Source organism: Chelon labrosus (assembly GCF_963514085.1).
Source record: "Chelon labrosus genome assembly, chromosome: 5".
NCBI lineage: Eukaryota > Metazoa > Chordata > Actinopteri > Mugiliformes > Mugilidae > Chelon > Chelon labrosus.
In genome coordinates this window covers 23546927-23568289 of record NC_140341.1, presented here as the reverse complement: position 1 = coordinate 23568289, position 21363 = coordinate 23546927, and the positions used below count along the sequence as shown (strand labels likewise).

Genomic DNA, 21363 nt, shown 5'->3' with positions numbered 1-21363 from the left:
TGTTGAAAGTAATTCTTCTATACTTGGCTAATAAAAATGTTGTGGATGCTACGTTTCACAATTCTTACAGGAAACAGCTCTTAAATAAATGATGTAGTCTAATCCGCATTCAGATAATTCACATAATAATTATAAGGACCAAGAAACTGTTAAATGATAATTTCCATTTTTCTAGTGATTTGATGCTCTGAATTCACACAATGCCATCAGTGTTGTATTAAAAATAGCCCTTTCACAGCTTCATGGCCTTAATGAATGGAAAGTCCAGTGGTATAAAGCACAGTTATTCATGAAACGACGTCATGTGTTGAGTCTGTTTCCGTGGCACCGCACCCTTTTCCTGCGCAGACGTTTACTGAAATGAGTCGTGGCTGCAAGCGTTCTTCCGCAGGATTTAAGTGAAACAACCCCCTTTGCCAAAATCATTTATAGTGTCAGCGTCAGAGCTATAGCATGGCTTTTACATCCTGAACCTAATGAGGTCTTTATCAAAGCAATATTTCCACAGCTTTTCATCAAATATGTATAAGCTTAAATTCAGGTGTTGACATAATGTTGCCTGGGGAATTCAGTGAAGAGTATGTTATGTGCCTAAACCATTTAATATTGAGCTGTGTTCCTTTGAATCTCCTCATGTTACGTCATCTCCTTCTAGCTGAGGCAGTATCGCCCACAATGAGGGTGCAACATGCACTAGCTCCTTTATTTTTTTTTCTACCAGTGATGCGCTTTGAACAAGTTTTTTTTTGAATGACTGTTTCATGTCTCTTTCCAACGCCCCACTGTGCTGGCATCACAACAGTGTCTTGGAGGAATAGCAAAATGCCAGGCCTTATTCAGCCCCTTACAAACAGCTAATAGCTATCTGTACCTCTGAAAAGCAGCCGCGAAACAACCCATGGTTCGCATTTTGCCATCGCTGACAGCCAAGCTTTAAACAATCCCAAGAAGGAGGCGATGGGAAAGCAGTGAATTTAAATTCATATTTTATTAAAACAGTTAATGTCAGTCAAGTTTTGCCCCCCTTATTGTTGTTTTGCATTATTTCTGCAGTTTAATTCATTATCTTTACCCTTCCTTTTTTCTTTTACATATACACAGTCAAACAAGCATTTTCCTTCATTCAAGGACTGTCATTGCTTTCTGCCTGAAACAGGAGACTAATTAGAGAACTCTCAGAGCACAGTCCTCCAAACTTTACATCAAAGTGCCATTATAGTATTTTTTTTTTGTTGCCAGTCGATGAATACACGGAATACACATACAAAGTACAAAACCCTCTCTTTAACTGTCACTTTTGAAAGCTTGAAAGCTTGAAAGCCTTTCTCGTCATTTCAAGAGCGGGAATTGCTGTCGTTTGTGTTGCAAAGCCTTTAGCTCCTTCTTCTAAGCAGGAATCGCTATAATTCACTGGACAACAAACAAGCCAAGGCCTCTGACAGAAATCTTTAAATGTCAATATAGAGTGCGGGACATAACTGAATACGCTTGTGCTACAGATGGACTGAAGCCCACAGATTAGCCTGTCTAACCTAACATCGACAACAAGCGTAAATATAATGCCGTGCTTTAAACTTTGGCTGATAGGGAACAGGAAAGCTGTGACTGTATGTGCATATGAGTATCAGTGTTAACTCTGATGGACTGTCTACCCCTGACACCCAGGATTAAATATTCATTCTTATTTCTTGTATGTTGTTCTGTTCAGTCGTACCTTGCAATGGCATCTGTATTCTTTCGACTGAAGCACCCCTCTAAATTAAAATTTTAATCAGAAGCATGTATTTATCTATTGCAGAGCATTTTAAAACTGTCTTTTATGAGGCCCATGAGTAGCCTGGTTTTCCTGTTGGCTTGCACTTAGGCTCATACTGTGTGCCCCCTCCAGTCTTGACCATTAAAAATGCAGTAAGTAAGCGGCAGATTCATGACTGGAGAAAATCCACCACTTTGAAACACGTTGTCTGCACAAATCAACAAGTACTCACTCCGAGTACAAGTCAGGAGGCCAATCTGCATCGTTCAGACAGTTACATTAGGGGTTTTTGCATAATTGATTTGTACTCAGTCGGAGCTGCAATAAACCTGGAGTCAAATATTGTTTATGCTGATTCTTTTTATTATCTTTCATTAAACCGTAAAGCATCGCAGCATAATGACTGCATATTGATTGGTTTCTGTGGTTTTTGTGGTCGTCAGCCTGTAGTATTCACTCCAGCCAAGCAGGATCCTCCATGGAAAGTGATCGGCAACACACGCTTCTGTGGCGATCCGGCACTTCCGATGAGGGCATGTTAGGAGTACTGCTAGCAGTGTTAACCAGAGCACAGCCAGAGCAACATGACCAACGTAGAAAACGCCTGAAGAGGACACGGGCTGAGTTATGAAACTGTTTTTGTGTTATAAACAGAAAAGCTGAATAAAACGAAATCAAATAAATTCACTTCATTTTATGAGTTACCAGAGGAATGCGCTAAAGCTTTAGTGATGTTGAAATCTGTACATTCAAATTAAAGAAAACTGGCCCAAAATTATAATTCCCTTTCCGCAGCAACCGTGCTTTAAAGCATGGCCTACATACGTTCTGCTTGATTAGTCTGTAGACAGGCATGCATCTGATGTCGGAGTGTCTCCATTTCAGAGGGCTGCCTTCTGTTTCCACTTGAGTGCATGAAGTAAATGAACAGATTCTTTTTATTTCTTTAACTTCACGTGTCTCTTCTCTCCCAGCCTCTTCTCTCTCTCTCTCTCTCTCTCTCATACGCCTGGAAAGCGACGCATTTTTATGAGGTTTTCCCCCAGTTGACTCTTTACGACACGGCTGGACAACATTTCATTTAGCTTGATCTCCCCCTCATCCCATGTGCTACTGTGGCTCATTTTTCCCTCTCCGGTCGTGAATGGAAAAGAGCGGAAAGAAAACATTTCATTGCGTATATGGTGGCTATGAGACTTCTCCCCTGCACAATCAGAGAAAGCCTCTTTTCCGATTTGACAAACACATTTAGAATAAATGCTGCAACAAGCTTCAGGGTTAATGGCCAGATAAGCAACAAAAAGTATGTGTCAGCCATGTTGATTCCATTTTACCGTCCATAGAGACATTTCCATTGCAGTACTTGCAGTGTTTTCCTGTGTTATCTGTATTCGGTAAAGTAGTGTGATTTTTATTTTACTTTAAGCCTATATAATGACTTAGATATTTTCTTTGTATCCATTATGGATGTTACTGTAACAAATTTCATCGCACTGCATTCGACTTTTCAGAGCCCTTCGTTTTTAATACCCTAATAGGTTTTGAGACTGCAAAACGAATGTGGAAGCATTTTTGAGAAAATAAGAGCTGATTGGGCGCCTTTGTCAGCAGTTCATCATTCCAATAGAAGAGATAAAGTTTGCAGTAAGAATGCTTTGTGGACTGTAAAACAAATAGTTAGTCGATATTGCCTCCAATATAACCTCATTTGTAAAACCGGTTCAATTTTTAAAATGACAGTGTAAGTGAGCAGTGCTAATCTGTGTAGTGATATTCCATTACCGGAACCACCTCTTCACATCAGTTTACATAATTAGACGACGTATGTGTGCGCCCATGTGTGAGATGTGTAAGGGTGAGGGGGGTGGATTTATTTTTTATTATTTTAATTGATCCACTCTCCCTCAGAGTTTCTGGTCACGTTTCCAGCTGGTAATTTACAGCCGTATGTTAAATCCCGGGCACTGACAGATTATCCTTCTTATTTTTGATCATGCCGCCATCAGATTTAACAGGCTGCTGCTCACACAAGTCTTTGCTGTATGTTGCCATGACAACATGGTACCCCTTATGTATGACCCAACATGGTTCCACCCAGGACAGTAAGCTATGATGAAAGAAAATACTCTTGTTCAGAGGGAGTTTTTATATATAATTGCTAAGAGTGAAAAAAGAGCTGATGTGCCTTTATGTAGAGGTGTTTTTTTTTTTATTATTATTATCAGATCTGCTAAGTGAGTACACACACTTATTTGCCACCTGTCTGACTGCTAACAAGTGCCCTGGGTCTCCATATGGCAAGGCCACCGAGTTCATTGTTCAAAAAGTGAGAGATCCTTCCACTGTTTTCTGCACAATGCTTAACGACGACGCAGTTCATAGTTGTGTTTGTGTTGATGGGGATGTTTAACAAGGCTACCAAAAGGTCACAGAAGTTGCTCTACTACCTTCTCCTTGCTAATCAGAGTTCCTCGTGCCTCATTTAAATAGAGCATGTACGGTTCTGCATTATGTTAACCCAAATCCACAAGTTGCTGAAGACCTTGTTAATTAGCTGTATTAAAGGTCATATATGAAGTAATGAGGCACGGTTCACCCCAGAACTCACCCTAGAACTCGACTATTGTTCTTGGCAAATTTTCGAGTAGCCCTGCTGAACCGTTACTCTCACAATTATATTCCGTCTATAGATAACTCTAGGCTTACATTGGGCATTAAACATTTATGCTTTTTGGTGCTATACCATATTTCTCTGTCAGGTTAAAGTAGCGGGGGGATCAAATCTATCATGTAATGTTCTAGCTAATTCATCATTTTCATATAGAATATAAAAAGCATAGAAAGCCCATTGCATAATCACAGTATTATAGTTCTGTTCAGAATGAGAATGAAAACATTAAATTGGATTAGGGGGAATTTGATCGTGTGCTCAGCATACAATATGAGGGTTATTTATTCTCATATGCGAGCGAGCCTTCCCATGTCATATCAACGTAGTTGTCTCATAATCTTTTAATCATATCTGTCTTTCCCATCGTTTTGCATGAAAGGGCACGTTTGATGACCTTTCTATGCCTCCCCCCCCCCCCCCCCCCCCGTGCCATGCCACATGTCATGAATCATAGAGTCATGGAGCTGCTATAGCCAGCTTTCACCCTCACATCGTAATCACTCAGCAGTGTGCGAGGTGGAGATGCTTAACAATCTCCCATTGCTCATTTTATCCCTCCACCTTCAGCGTCGGACACACCAAATTGATTTTAATCAGGCAATAAAGTAGATCTGATCCTCCCTCTGTTGACTCACTTTCATGCCCCAAGGCGGCCGACCTGATCGACTTTGGTGATGGATTTTGCTCATAACTGCCTATAGCCCGTTCAATACGGACAATCTCTTTCATTTTAGTTGCATTCAGAGAAGGCAAACTCAGTATTGGTGTTTGCTGTGGGGTTTCAACAGTTTATTTATTAAACACTGTCGTCTTTATTTCCCGACCTCCTGAGAAGCATGAGATTTTTTTCTTTTTTCCGCTATGATGACTCTTTCTGAAATGAGCTGGAAAACATGCGTATTCCAGCACCAAAGGGACACTGAAATAATCAGGCTGCCTTCCTTGCTTGCAGACACCTTTATTTTCACTTTTATTTTTATAGTGATGCCTGTAAATAAGTGGATGCTCATGGGATCTAAATGCTAAAAATATTGTTGGCGCTGGTGTACACTGTTTCAGGGACTTGCAAATGTAATTAAGGATTAAGGGGCACATATTTTAAGATCTAAGTTACTGTTTCTATCCCACTGGGAGGAGAGGCATCCAAGAATTGCAATTTTATGAACTAAATCTACCTGAAAGAGAATGGCGTTGTATACTTTTTAGCCATGTAATGTTCACAAGAGGATGAAAGCAGTGGTGGTGGTGTCAGTTATCTTTTAGACATTTTAAAGCTTTTTTTTTTAAGAGAAGCGAATCTGTTGCATTTGAATTGTAAATACTTACGTCTTACGCCACTCTATGCCACAACTGAAGCCTCGAATAACTGAAGATGGTATTTACAAACCAAATTGAAAAGCTGTTGTGAAGGAATCTGTGTTTTTGAGCATTCCATGAAATCAGAAAAAAGACACCGCCAACATTCTACTGCATCTCTGTGTCAAGGCCCGATCAAACTTGCACGCTGTAGGCTTACATAAAATCCCCAAAGCTGTGATATTCAGAGCCCCTCTTTGAAAAATAATTTCCATTTTAATGTGTGACCTTTATGCAAAGTTAAAGGGCAAATGCACCCTTCAGGTCCATCGCTTTATTGTCCTCTGTCCATCTTAGCTTTTGCCTCAGATTCAGTGTCCCCTTGGAAATGTGGGCATAACCTGAGGATTTAAAAATAATAATAATAATGCGTGCTTGTTGTAAAACTGTTGCAAAGAGCCCTGCCAATTCTGACAACAATAGATGCCAATAAATGTGTATTTCTATGAATGTTTCATCTTGTTCTCAGAATAGCGATGGCAAATTTGTAAAAATACTGGAAATGGGTAATGAGTGATCACAGGGTTATGATCAAAACTACAAATGCCTGGAATTGCCTTTTGTATTCTTGGTTTATTCAAGATTCCACAAGGTCTTGCATATAGGCCTGTAAGAAAAATCTCATTACGTATCTGTGGGGCAAAAGGGCTGGTCTTCCTGTCCCACAGCTTTGGAGATGAATTTAGATATTTCCTCGTTTAGGATGTGTTAACGGAGTCAGATTAATCTTTGCTTCAGGCTGAGATGCTGAGAAGCACTCTGTTCTCAGCTTTGTTTAACAAGTAATATGTGTTTCTTATCATTTCTTTACCCTCATTAGCTTTAGTCCCTGCGGCAAATACACAATACACCCACATTTTTATGCAGTGACATGTTAATACATAATTGATATGTACAGGTCTGCAAAATGTGTAAACACCTTTACCTTTAGAATCTATTGTAAATGTAGATAATTGGTTAATTCACAGTAGTAATTAAACATAACCAACAGTCCTTATGTATTGTTAGAGAAAGGAAGGAAAGTAACAAAAAAATTAACACATACACACAATTGTCATTTAAATACTTTTGACACCAGTATTTGTTCTCAAGTTTTTGTTGAATCTTTGTTGATTTCTAAGTGCTGTGTAAGGTTTGATAGTAATGTAAACCACTTACTCGTTATGCCTCTACGTGGTTACAGGGTAGCTGCAGCTAGTGGAATCCTGGGATATGAAGGATGTTTACATGGACATTCAGGTTGTAATTTTCTGTAATTCTGCCCTCATTTTCTCTTCCAAACAAAGGTGAATAACAAGATGGTTCTTTTACACTTTATTTTCTAACCATTTGTGCACTGGATAACTTACTACCACGGACAAGGCAACACAGACAAAACCCAAACAGTAGACTGAGTTAAGGTCAACAAAAATCTATGTTTTTCTCTTCGTATATTAATAAAGTAATATGTAATTTACATTGTCATAAAATCACCACACAGAGTATGGTTGTAGGTGTGTTACAAACCACAGTCGGCCATCTTTTTGGCTGTGCAGTGTCAAAATTACCCCTGTATTATTTTTCGATTTTATACAGCCGAGTTACAGAATTGCTCATCGCACGGGTTTTACTGAGGACCCAGTAATCCCATGATAATCTGAACTGTTCCTGCTCTGTTTGGAAAATGGGTAAAAAAAAAAGGCATATTTTTTGCCCTCCACAGTGCTATTTAACCCTTCCCCCTTTTTTAACTTCAGTGTTAACAATGAGAGCTAATGTAATGTGCAAACAAGAAATTAGAGTGAATGGATGAATACTGTAAATTGCCCTAGTTAAACTTGTGTAAGGTCTTGTGTAGTTTGAAATTCTCCATTAAGTGATGTTTTATGACAGAAATACTTGCTGTAAAATAATTGTGAGGTAGGTTGTGTCGGGTCCATCAGGAGAAAAGGTTAAATTTAAGAAATAATATGTTGTTGCTCAAAATATCCTCATACTGTACATTGGCACTGTAGTCGATCAATAGCAGTCACATCATCGTAACCTCAGAGTGGGCTGTCGGCCTGGATTATGTAGTGGACTGCATGTCCGTGATACAGGAAATTATTTACACCTCCAGTAGTTTGGTTATGTAATGCTCCCTGAACTACATTCAGTAAACTTTAAACTTACAGGAGGCCAAATTATACAGAATAGTAAAGGATGCATTGGATGGACATATTACTGTCTGCAACTGTTCAAAGGCTAAAAAAGTATTTATCCTTTTCTGCAAACACCGTATTATAATTCACATTTCTAGGCTATTTACATATCATTTAATTTAGTGAAAACAATCTAAACTATTCTATTTTAGCGATGCAGTTGTCATTGTCATGACAATGTATAAGATGGTCTACATCTGTTTGGCTAATTTTGCTTTTGTGCATGAAATCAGTGCAATACAGCTCCTGGGCAGCATTTGCTTTAGTCCTTGGTTCATATCACAGTATAAACAGTCACACTGCTATCGTGGCTCGTAAGGCTGGTTTGCGTTGTGAGCAGCATTGGAAGAGACGTGTTTCCCCGTTTCTAATGGAACGAAGCTAATCAGATCTGTGTAAGCCGACTCCCAGCTGTGCAACTTTGCAGAATTCACTGAGGAGTAAAGTGGCGGACCTTATATAAAGGGCAAGTCCATCTTAATCACATGGTCCAGCGGCAAGCAATGAGACAGAAATGTCACATTAGCAATGCGAAGTGGTTTACTACACCATATAGACAGTAAAACCAACTGCTGATTTTGGCCTTTTGTCTGGTTATTGTCCATATCTTAAAGTATGTTTACATTCATGGACAATGAACAGTGTATTCATTCTGACCATAGGAAGTCTGTAATACTGTCCACAGGCTCCTGAAAGGCTGAGAAAGAGGGACCATCTATATATGACCAAACCAGCATGTCAATGATTTTGAAGATCTGCAGATAATTACCAGTACTTTATGTTCAAACCCTCTGCTTCTTTCAGTGTCACTTTCTATAGGATGATTTGAAAATTGATGGAAATCTATCTATCTGTGTATTACTGGCCCCGTGCTGACGGATTTAGCGAAGCAGCAGATTTAGTGAGGCTGTCATCAGCCACAATGCCACATTCTTCAAGAGCCCGCCTTCTCACTGTAGTGCTGTGGTGGGCTTCATACATATTAACCATCACTGTAGAGCAACAGGAACAGAATCTCAAGGTTTGAGGGGTGCTTTACGGGACATTCAGATGAAAAACTGTTCTGCATAAAATCATAATTTAGCTCGTGATATCCCCTTAGGTTTTTTTTCTATCATTTGATTTAACACGTCTTGCTTGACCCCCCTCTTATTATAATATTATGAAAAGAGAAAAGGGAATAGGTTAAGGTGCTGTGGACCTATCAGTCAACCATATCCATCAGATATGAGAATCGCTGGATAAATATCAAAAGTGTACCAGATGGCACATCAGTCTTTGAGAAAATCCTGCTGCTCAGTCTCATTTAGTCATTTATCTCTCATGTTTTAGCTCCTTGATTACTGCTTCTGAAGAGTGCCATGAAGATGTAAACAAGTATGCTTACAGCCTGATGAATTCAGTGCTTATATTTGATTAAAATCAGCTCCAGAGGGTGATTAAGGAAGGAAATCTAAACAAAATCGTCCTTATTTTGTGCCATTATCATTTGTTTTTGTTTTTCTAACAGTTCTCTGTAATGTGGGAGCGTTGCCTCGTTATTGGATTCTTCTTGCCTGTCTCTATGGCCTTGTCAAATTTAAATGATCTTTGTTCTGGAAGAATTTAATAATAAGATGTTTACTTTGTTAGGGTTTATACTATGTTGTAGTTGAACTAGGTAAGCCTAACATAGTGATGCAACTTTGTGTCTTAAATATTTTTTAAATGAGGTAAGCCATTTCGCTGTTTGAAGGAGGGTATGGAGTCGTTAGATAACGGTTGACTCGCGTCTGCAGAGGTACAGTGGAGGGGGCCAGGCAGGATGTGATCCCTCACCATAACAGCTTTCACTCCACTCCAGTAATGCTGTTTAATCTGGAGAATACACCCAAGGCACTGACATGGCCCACAGACTCGGTGAAAACCTTGACTGGCACTTCACCCCTCGGTGATGACAAAAACCCTGTCTGCTTAAGCAGCTATTACTCCACCTGATTGGTAATCATGACATGGAGTGGGGCATAAATCCCTCACACTGCAGCTGGTTAAGATGGAGGTCTTTGAAGGAACACAGTGATTAGGTGACCTTGGATGGAGCATGGAAAGGGGGCCAGGAGAGGGGAGGCTTGGGGGACTGTACTTTTCTATTATTGGCAGGATAATGACACATTCTCATGCAAATGAAATTCACATACATAGGGTACAGTCAAACCAGCGGACAGTTCAGTGCCCTTAGAAATGTGCTAAGTGACTTCTTAGAGGAGTGTGTGTTACTATTCACCTCAGTGGTCTTATCAGCCTCAAGCATATTGTATTTTATTTGCTCAAACTGAGAGGCCACAGTTCAATCTGTCCAAGGTGTACAGTGTTGCCCCAGTGAGCAGGTTCACTGCTTTATTTAATGAGTCAGGAACAATAAAGAAAGGCAATGCCCAGATCTTAAGGATTTTAGGATTCCACAGCTTTGCATGTATTTATAAATAATTAAATTTGAATTACATATAACCTGCATGGCAGAAAGACAACTACTGCACTTGACATTTTGAAATATACATTCATAGGGCTAATAAAAATGTTATGTATTCAGAACTACACACGTATGTCCATATATGTTTGGCTGATACATTTAGTATTTTATCTGTTAGAAGTCACAATTATATAATGAGTCCATAGGCTTAAGGTGCAGAGACTGGATCCAAGCTGGAGGTAAAGTTTAGGAACTATAACGATCTTCATGTACATTGCCCTATTTTCAGATATTTGCTAATAGTGCGTTCACACAAGCTACGATATGTTTTCAGTGGAAGCCAGAGATGTCAAACGACAAGCTGACATCCAACTCTTTTAACTTTTCACTTCAAGTTTAACTGGCCTCAGCCCGAGCTTTTTGCTGACATTTCGCCATCAAGTTAGCGACAGTGTCACTAGCAAAGCTGACTGAGTTGTAGCTTTTGTCGCCCGTAATGTGAATGCACCATAAGGGCTGTGACACACCAAGCTGCCAGTTGGTTGCTTCAGTCAAATTTAAAGGGCAAACACAGAGACATCTTTATCTTAACATTCACATACACAAATATTGTCAAAACCACATGATCATCTAGAAGGAATACATTGTAGCTCCTCCCAGCTCCCTAGCCCGAATTCCAGCTTCTCTTTATAAATAAAGAATACAGACTACTGCCACCTACTTGGGACCGGTTACTTCCTTTCATGCAGACATAGAGCATATATATATATTTATATATATATATATATGTATATATGTCAGCTCACCATTGGCTGTAGTCTTTGCGTTGTGTCGAAGTTTCAATTTTTGGCTGAGACACAGGCAACACGGCCTTTGTTTGCCATTGATTCCTTGAGGTCGGTTTGGCGTGTCCATACCTTAAAGTCATTTAATGCACAGATGTGGGATATTTCTTCATTACTGCTTCATCAATAAAGCAGGTTATAGTTGTTTTCAGTGGCATTTGGATTGGGAAACTGATGCTGAGAACTTAAAATATGTGGTCAAAGGAGGTTTCATTGATTGTTGTCAGATTATTAATACGTCTGAAGACTTTCCCCTCATGCAGACTACCCTCTAATTGACATTTGTAAATAGTTACATGAATATACAATAATGAAATAGATTCACAAACCACTCAAGTGGCTATTGCATGATAATCTGCTTGATTCTTTCCCTGTGTGCATTTGTTTTCTGTCTCTATCACTAGTAGCCATACAGAAATTACTGTTTCTCATTTTTGGGGTAAACTACAAAAGCCAGCTTGAGGAAGACAAAGTTTCACTCCTGCTGGTTGATGGCTCATTTTAAGCAGTTTGCCATGAGCGTCTGGAGAAAATGACTTTCATTGTCTAGTCGTGGTTTCTGTGTGCATGCAGTATGAGCCAGAAACAGTCTGTCAGCTTCCAGCTGGCTATTGCTTATGTGGGTTGTCCTGTGTGAAAAGGTCCCAAAATAAAATGTAACTAATATAAATACTATATGCAAATTATTTAAACACTCTTTTTGATCATTCTAACCATGGTAGCCATAAGGTTTCCAATGTACTTGAGTATAGGGTCAAAATTTGGAACAGTTTTTTTGCACCTTGTTCCAAACCACAAGTTGCAGGTTTTAACGTGCACAGTAATTTATCACGTGTCTAAACCTCGGTGTTGAAATACACAGCTCCTGGTCGGAAATGTGCCGCAGGAAATGTGGCAAACAAGATGCACAAAACGGATTTGTTGGTTTTAATTTCAAATATGTTCACAGTGGTGGTAGTTGTCTCCCACGTTGACTATTTAACTGATAAGGAAGTTATTGAAAATTCTGTAAACATGCAGTGTTTGCAAGATAAAAAATGTTTGTCGGTCTACTTTTAATTGCAGAGGGTTGCGGATTTCTTTAGGCTCTGATTTCTCGGCTGGCATCACAAATAGCAAAAGCCTGTCAACACAAGTTATAAACACAGAAGTCTTTGGTACTGGAAGTCAGAGATAGCACAAATCTGTCTAATATTTTTAGGTTTCTGCTTGTACAGTAAACTGCGTTAAGAAGTGAGAAATATGATTTGCTTATGATTTCAGATGCACAGTAGTTTTCATTCAGGCATACTGTACGAGCAGAACTGTCAATCACAAGGGGTTACGTGCTGTTCTTCAGAACAGCAAGGTGAACAGCAGCCAGCAGGGTAAACAAGGTGGATTTGAGCGGTGTGACTGAAGAATCAAAATGACAGTCATCGCTGAAGTGCTGCAATTTAAATACGTGTAACTGAAGTGTTGTACACATCTTGAAACACAGAACGTCTCCTCGTTGTCAAGAAGTGCTTTGATCACACTTTGGATGCGTCTGTGTTTGTGTTATTAAACAGCTGAACTTGAGTTGGACCTCAGAAGGAATTCTACAGTGTTGAAGCACTGTAACGGTGAACGCTAAGAAAACAGGAGCCAGGGTGAAGTTAACTGGTGTAATAAATTAACCAAGTCCTCAAATTCAACAAGTTTGCTTCTCCCTGTCATTTGGTTCCACCGACATGCAGACCCATCTGGTAATCATTTCTTAAATATGCTCAATACCACTGTTAATCAGCCCAGTCCTCGAGACCCACTTATCTGCACATTTCCGCTGTACGCACTGCAGACTTGAACATCTGATCCAATTAAGAGCTACACATTTACCTGCCACCTCAATCAGATCAGGTGTGAGCGAGCTTGGTTCACGAACAGTGGAAGGCATTTAGAATCCTCACGGGCAATTATAACACATAACTTTCATATCTTGATGTTATGAATAAGCTTGCAGCATTTAAATGTCTGCCCTAAACCAATTAGAACTGTAAGATAACACTTTTCAAATTGTTAAAATGTAAAAATGATTGAAAAAATCTGTTTATGTACTGGAACTGGGATGCGTATAGCGCACTTGAGGCTTCATTTAAGTGAAAGAGAACTGTGAGAAATGCAATTACTGAACCATAACACCACGCGGGTCAACTGTCGGTGTTGATCACTGTTTTTCACTGGACCTGTATGAACCTGTCGCAGTCCTGACACTCCTTATGGCTCAATAAAACCTACATGCTCTGAGATAATGTGGTTTACAATGTCTACGTTTGCGTGGATAACATTTCTTCAACCCAGTGGATCCCTCTGATTAGATATTCCAAATGAACTGTTTTCATGAATGATAAATACAGTGATCTGTTAAGCTTTACACGCCCCAAAACATCAATCAGAGCACAACTTTTTTTTAACTTTCTGCTGAAAGTGTTGAATTTGCTTGAAATATAACAGGAGAACCTTTTTTCCTCCACAACTCTGGCAGCTTTGAATTCATTCTATAGCAGACGATGACCAAAATGAACCCGCCTTTTCAGCACCATTACCCACATCAATTTCCGGCTTTGTACACCTGTCAAACACTTTCTTTGCTACTGCTGTGATTGTGTGCCCACTGAAAACTGGTCACGTCACCTGATATGATTACCCCACATGGTGCAAACATGAACCCTGAAAGAATGTATTCAGTGCAATAAGAAAGAAAATTTCATGATTAACAGGTGCTATTATTTTCCTATTTAGCGATTACTACCTTCCTTCTACTCTGTGGACAAGTCTGTTTGAATTGAGGTGATTTCCTTTTATTGTGATTGGACTATTATTCTGATAGTAGAATACTAATGTCCATAAACAGCAATGGTTAAAAAAAAAAAAAAGAACATTTAAGGAAACTTTTACGCCAGAGGAGTTCCACTTCTTTGATTATTCCCCACTATGCAGTTAATGCAAAACCACCCATGTATGAAAAGAGGCTTTCTTCCATGAGCAAATATTTGTTCCAACAAAAAAATAAAATGAAGCATTAGAATTACAGGTCCAAAACACCAGATTCTTCCAGTTAGTTCACTGGCATAACACTAAAGCAGCCACTTCTATTTATAGGTCTTATCAGTAATGAGTTTAAGGTGTTTGCTCCCAGCTCGGTTGTAAAGTGGAGTGCTTACACACTCAGCCAGGCTTGTTCTGAGAGGTGACACAAAATAATGAGAGGGGGAACTCGGTAGAAAAGAGAAGGAAACAGCTAAGCATTTAATGAGAATGACGGAGTGATTTTACTTGGCAGTTCTGCATTTTTTAGATGCAAATCCGCCGTCATTAAAATGAAAAATCCGCCGTCGTTTTAATAAACTGGACAACAGGGATTAACCTGCTCAGTCTGTTCAAGTTGTAACTTTACTGTCAGTTCTTCATTCATGTAGAAATCCCTCATATAACGTATCTGTATCTTTGTCAATGTAATGTGCTTTAATGCATTCCCTTGCATGTGGAATGAAAGGGTAATAAAGAGCACACAGCTTAAGATCAGTCTCATGAATCATTCATTGTTTACTGGGGCAGGGATTCATGCCAAAGAGTGGGAGGCGATTGCACGATTGTCTTCTGAAACTTCTCAAATAATGCTCCCTTTTAATGATGTGTTGACATGCCCCTGCTGTTGTTGGGGAAAATAAAAGTGACCTTGCTCTGTGGTGAAGGTCAGGCAGTATCTAATGAAGGTCCCAAAGCTTTAACGGCATTGATTTCTCCCTCATTTTGCGGCTAGAATGCTGAGTTGTTCAGTGTTGCCATGGGGGCATGGCAGTGGGTACGAGCTGATGTTTCCTGGAGCCACTTGTGTTAAACCTCAGATTCTGTAAACACAATTATTTCTCTCTCTTAGTGCATCATTAATTTCTTTTGTTTTAATCTAACACAACTCCCATCCCGAGTATTCTCAGTGGTTTTCGAAGAAATTCTTAAAAGAAAAGAACTCCCATGATCAAGGTGCTACAGAGCGGATGTACACATATAACTGCGGGTACGCGTCCAGAAGTGTTGTGACATTCTGCAATCGCTCATCAGTGAGCAGAGTCACGGTACTCTAAGTCCTCATATGCTGATCAGACTTGACGGGGATGGCATTTAAGTCTAAATAGCACATGGCGTATGTCACTTCCAGAGAAACGCTTGTAATAAAGATTCATTATGCAGGTGTGAGGCGTTATTGAGATGCAACACACAACATTGCATCTTTTTGGCATATTAAAGAGATGAAGATTAAAGGAGAGGCTGCATTATACTGTTGTTACACTTAATAACCTGCTTAGTTTGGCTCTTAGCCCGGTGCTCATCCATAATGTATATGACCTGCAGCTGGCCAGGACACAGGAAGTGTGATTTGACTGTGAGAGGGTTTAAAATCACTAATCTACGTGCATGTGGATATGCGTCAAGTGTGTGCGTGTGTGTTCACGAGTCGACGGAAACTCTTTAAGAACGTTTGAGTTTCTGCGCCCTATTACACTTGTCCTCAGTAACTTGTGAAACCTTTATAAGTGGAGGACACTGTTTAGCTAAAACATTATGACCACCCTGGCCGAATACTGTATCCCTGTTCCTTGCGTGCCGCCAGCTCAGTTCAGCTAAAGCATGGACTCTACCGCGCTGATCAGACCTAGTATTAACATGTCTAATTGTCGATACAGTCTCAAGTGGGTAGTTTTGTGATCACATTCCTTTGTAGTGTGAACACATCATGCACTCTGCCTCATTCATTCAGAGAAAACAGTGTTATGTATTTATAAGTGGGGAGAACCTTTTAATAACGCATGGCCTTGTACCTGTTAGATTAGTAAACTGTTAAATAAATCTCAAAAATAAATGAACAAATAAAAAAATAGAAATTTGGGATGCCTGTATGGAATTCGTCTTAAAAATATATTGGGCCTGCTTAATTAGTCATGTGTCCATGTTGATGTATGTGGAGTTGAGCTACCGTTTTTTTTTTTTTTTTTTTTTTTTTTTTTCAATAATAAGTGACATTCCTGTGTAAATAACGTCGTTCGTTAACGTACTGAAACGGCAGTCGACTATTTGCACAGTACTTTGCCCTAAATATGTGTTTATTTAGATACAGATTAACTGCAGAACTGTGATCAGAACACAGATGGTCACTCACGACACATGTGGAGAAGCATTTTAAATAAAAATTTTAAAGCTCCCTTGAGGCCGGATCACTCGGGTTTAACGTTAATACCAGGTTTAAACAAATAACATGGACTTGAAAGCTGCAAGTTTCAGACATTCAGCGTTTTCCAGTACCTGCCCCTTAACCCTCACTGTAGCTCAGGGTTTGTTTCTCCTTGGACAGTTACACTGTAGATATGTACTCAAGAATGCTTACTGGCAGCACCTTTCATTGCTGTTTTGGAGATGCTCCAACGCAGACTCCTGCCCATTATGATTTGGCACAAAGTCACTCAAGTCTTCACACCTGTCGCTTTCTCCCAGACAGTTCACCTTACATCTAATGTGTTCCAGACCATGACATGAGCTACTGTTACAGGGTAATCACTTAATTTGTTTGTGATCATAGTGTCTTGGCTTATCTGTCAACCTTTTCCAAAACATGTGTCTTTGACCAGAATATTCCACCAAGTAATGTTTGTCTATTCTTGCACATGTTCATGCGGTGTTTAGCTGCTGTGTGACCTTGAGCACACTGAATCCAACATACACAGGTTTAATGGACTATCACGGCCCTGTCAGGTTCACACACCGCTTTTTTGTGGAGCGGGGAAAGTTGGATGAGCTGCAGATACCTTCTTTAAGAAGCAGTTTCTTGACTGAAGTGTTTTCTCAGATCTGCTCCATTTAGCTGTGCAACAAAGCTGATATTTAATGCACCTCTTTGAGCCGTGTACTGCACAGCTTTTGTTTGTATAGACCCGTAGCTTAAGACTTATCCAGTGTGCCTTATTGTGAACTGTGTGTCTGGTGCAATTCAGGGGATTGCAAGGTCTTAGTGGTTTGTAGCTTACCTCATTGGAGCATAATATTGTTTAGAGAGATAAATAAGGACCTAAGCTGTCATGTAATTCAGAGTTTAATAAAACAGAGCAAGTAGGACAGTGGGTACCTCACCGCAAAATGCAGGATGAAGAGATTAGTTGTGTTGCCTGTACATTCATGTTACAGTACAATGGGAATGTTTAGTAAATTGCACGTATTCGTAGATCTCAACAAAAAGACTTGATAAAAATATATCCCGCAAAGACAGCTGGCCATTTTTCCATCGGCATGTTTGCAAACCATCTTCCCTGTCTCCTGCCTGCCTCCAAGTAACTCTTTGTTCCTCTGAAAATCTGGCACATTTCAAAGGCTCAGTGGCTTTAATGAGCCACTATGTTGTGCCAGTGGTGGCTGTTGGGTGTCAGGAATGAAGCTCATGATAATGTGCCCGACTGAGTGCCACTGTGTGTTTCCCACTGTTATGGTAATAGAACCAGTTTGGGTGTTTTTCCACTTACAGAAGGCGGCTGTTGCCTTTTTTTTATTTGCCGTTCCCGCCATCACCACTTCTTTGATGTTTGTTCAGAATTATCTGAAACTTATATGATGCTGCAGTACTGCACTTCAATGTATCTTTCTCGCGCACATACAGCAGTATATGGAAAAACAAAAGTGTTTTCTGTCATTGTGTCTCTTTCCTACTATAGCCCCCTGACAGCTGCAGGGACACCGCAACCCGTCAAGGAGAGGCTGTTTAAAAAAGAAGAAGGCAAAGATGAATTGACACAAGAGGTCATTTGCTTTGCTCATACTTGGCCCTTCAGCTTTGAAGATGAAATGGCATGAAAGGAGGTAGAACATCAGTAGGTAACTGGGCTGCTCTGCGGTCCGTGGATGGCTTCTTTCATGGCTTCCTTCACTAGCTGAGGAAGTGGCCCTCCTGTCACCATCCCTCTGCTTTTCAATGGTAATCAATTCAACTTTAAAGGCGGTGGAGACATCCCTTTAGAGACTCCAGTAAACTTGGCATGCCTCTGCCAACCTCAAGCCCAGCGTGTGCTTATTGATGCTTTGCTATTTTTTCGTAAATAAAACAGTCGGCATACTTTGCTATTATATGGATTATTTGTGGTGTGAATACAGATATTTTCTGCAGCGTTAGAACAAACTACTTGGTTTTCAATGTTAAATGAAATGTAAAACCATTAGTTCTGGGTAGTAATTCATGTTCTAATATTTTGTGACCCTTAATATATTTTATTTCAACCGTCAAATCATGCGCAGTACATCGAGCCTGGTGCCCAAGTGATGTTTATTGCATGTGATTATCTCTTGCTGGTTAAAAGGAGCCAATCTGACTGCTGCCAAGAGTCTTGGCATTACAAATTGTTGTGCGTTTCTGTTTCAAATCAGATTTTGATAAATATTCTGCAAGATGTTTTTTTTTTTTTATGTCGGTGCTGTTTTACTGTTCAGAGGAAAAAAAAATATGGACCAGTTTGCTCAACAGGACACTCATTTTTTTTTCTTTAAAGGTTTGATGACTTTCATGTGCATTTTTAAGAATGTTCCCATTAAAAAAGAGAGAGAGAGAGAGAGAAAGAGACTTTGAATATTTCAGAGGGGACCTTGATTTAAATTGTAAGATTTCAGATATATTGCATCAGTGGGAATAGAAGAGGCAGAATGGATGAGATGTTTGACCTTTTCAGATTTGTCCCTGGGTAGTGAATTTGCTGGAGGGTGCCGGGGCAGGGAGCGGCAGAGCGTAGAATTATCGCTCCCACTGTTCAAACGCCGCAGACCTGATCTCCCACTTGCTCCACTCCCACCACTAATGGGTTAGGAACACACCGGGAAAAAGATGGAGATAGAGAGAACGAGTAGGAGGGGGACTTAGAGCCTGTCTGATTGTCTATGGGTTAAGCTTGGAAACAAATCACCGCTTGTGCTCTGCGCTGAGGAGAAGTCGCACCAGGTCACATTGCGGTGTCGAATCTTTAGCAAACGCTCGTGTCACTCTGCGGTGTGATCGAGCTGAGTTCTGTGACAGCTACCGGCAGGAAACGTGTCAACGCTTTGATGGATGATTGCTATATTGAAAGGCGATGATGACTTTTTAGTTGACTGGGCTTTCACTGAAGTCCTTCTGTTCCACCATCAAATCAAAGCACAACGCCGAGAAGGCAAACGGATAAGAAGAAACTTGGCAAACTGCTTTGTAATAGTTTGTGCAGTCGCAAAGGACATCGTGTCTTTGTTAGAGGAGAGTAGCTGTCACATTTGCAATGCCTGGGCAGAGCCTTTTTTTATGGAAAGGAAAGTGTGGCCTCCACTTCTAATAGAGAATTATGGTTTGCAAGAGAAATGAGAAAGGACTTGTTATTGCTGTAGCCACTCGAAAAATCTTGGCTTTGTCTCTGGTTCACTCAAGTCAACGCGTTGATGATAATAACTTTGCTCACAAAAATACCTCGTCACCAAAGCCATTGCTGCATGTGATTCTAATGGCCGCCCTCCTCACTCACTCTCTTCTTCAAGTGCACATCCAGTCATGTTTTCTGCTGAAACATGTGGTGAGTCTACACAGTACCATCACCTCATGCTGCATCTTTTCTGTCTCTTTCTCCACCCCTCTCCTCACGCCATCCTCCAGAAGCCATCTTATGTGATGTGGGGGAGTTTCACTGTCACAACCACCAAACCTGCATCCCCGAGGCCTGGCTCTGTGATGGTGAGCCCGACTGCCCCGATGACTCGGATGAAAACGATCACGTTTGTAAGTCACCCATTCCATCCATTCCTCACTAATACAACACTGTCGTTTGGAATTCTGCCATGACGCCTCATCTGACAGCAACTGTTACCTTTATAGTTTACATACTGCTACTAACATGCATTAAGTGATATTCCACCAAAGAGGGAACTTTCCTGTATCAAAGATCCCCTCCTCTAGGCTTAAAACGCGTTAGAAGTCTGTGACTTTCTCTGTCACAGAGAACAGCTACTGTGGTCATTTTGAAGACATAAAACTCACTCGCTTGTTTGGTGCTGCTTTGAAAGCAGGCTACAGACGAAGTAGTGTGCTTCAAAATACTCTGGTTAAACTCTGAGCGTACCCCCACCTGGCATCCAGCTGAAAGGTAGGATCTTGGGTGTGTGTTGCAGGAATGGTTTCAACATTTTATGTGGACCTTTTATAACTTGCAGATTCCATCAGGAAAAAGTCAGAACGGGGGGGGGGGGTATATGTATATTGTAAATGATACACCTTCAGGTTGGCCTGTGCTGCTGTTTTCTATGCTGACAGAATTTAAATGTTACGTTGTAATCTTTCACTTTTAAGATTCTGCACAAAACTTGACTCTGCAATGTCAGGACTTTTGTGCCTTAGAGGGTATTATCTGACTGCTACCCCAGTCTGAAGACTTGCAGGCTGTGTGTGAACTGGAATCTGAATCTGAATCATATTTATGCTCACACACACAAGGAATTTGTCTTGGTGAGTAGTTCAATAAACAAATGTAAGTATAAGCAAGAAATAAGAACATTATAAAATATACAAAATATAAAAAAATATGTAAAACGTCTGGTTTTAAATAAAGAAGGAACTGTTTTTAAATGGAAAATGAACTGCACAGATGAACTTATGTGGATTAACAAAGTGCATTAATGCCACACATAGACACAGGTTGTATGTGTGACTTAACGTATACTAACTTAGGAGGGAAGACAAGACTCAGTGTGTGTATGTGTGCATGTGGCTCTCACCTCATACCCTCCAGGGTGAGAGGGGTCTAATGTGTGATAAACTTGTGTCATGTTCCTCACGTCTGACCCAGAGTGTGCTGCTCCTCTTGGCACTGCATAGTTCAGGTTAGGGCTGGGAGGTTTATCAAATTAACTTGATCAGTTTAAACTTTCATTTATGGACGATGTGAAAAATCGAAATCTCAAAACCAAGTCTTGTTTAGCAATAGTGCAGTTTCCTTGGAGACTCCTGCTTGTCTGAACTATGCAGGTCTACAACTAGCTTTAGTAATCGACACCCAGGCAGCTGAAGATAATAGAATAATGTCAGAATAATGTAGTCATGT

General features: G+C 40.2%; 1 protein-coding gene across 1 annotated transcript in view; it reads left to right on the top strand.

Annotated features, from left to right (window-relative positions):
• lrp1bb (low density lipoprotein receptor-related protein 1Bb) overlaps positions 1-21363 on the top strand; it is a gene marked incomplete at its 5' end in the record, with an annotated part of 267322 nt that overhangs the window by 56823 nt on the left and 189136 nt on the right. Inside the window, one exon of the mRNA XM_084544895.1 lies at positions 19923-20045. Coding sequence (XP_084401021.1) covers positions 19923-20045 — 123 coding nt within the window. The remainder of the gene's footprint in view (positions 1-19922; positions 20046-21363) is intronic.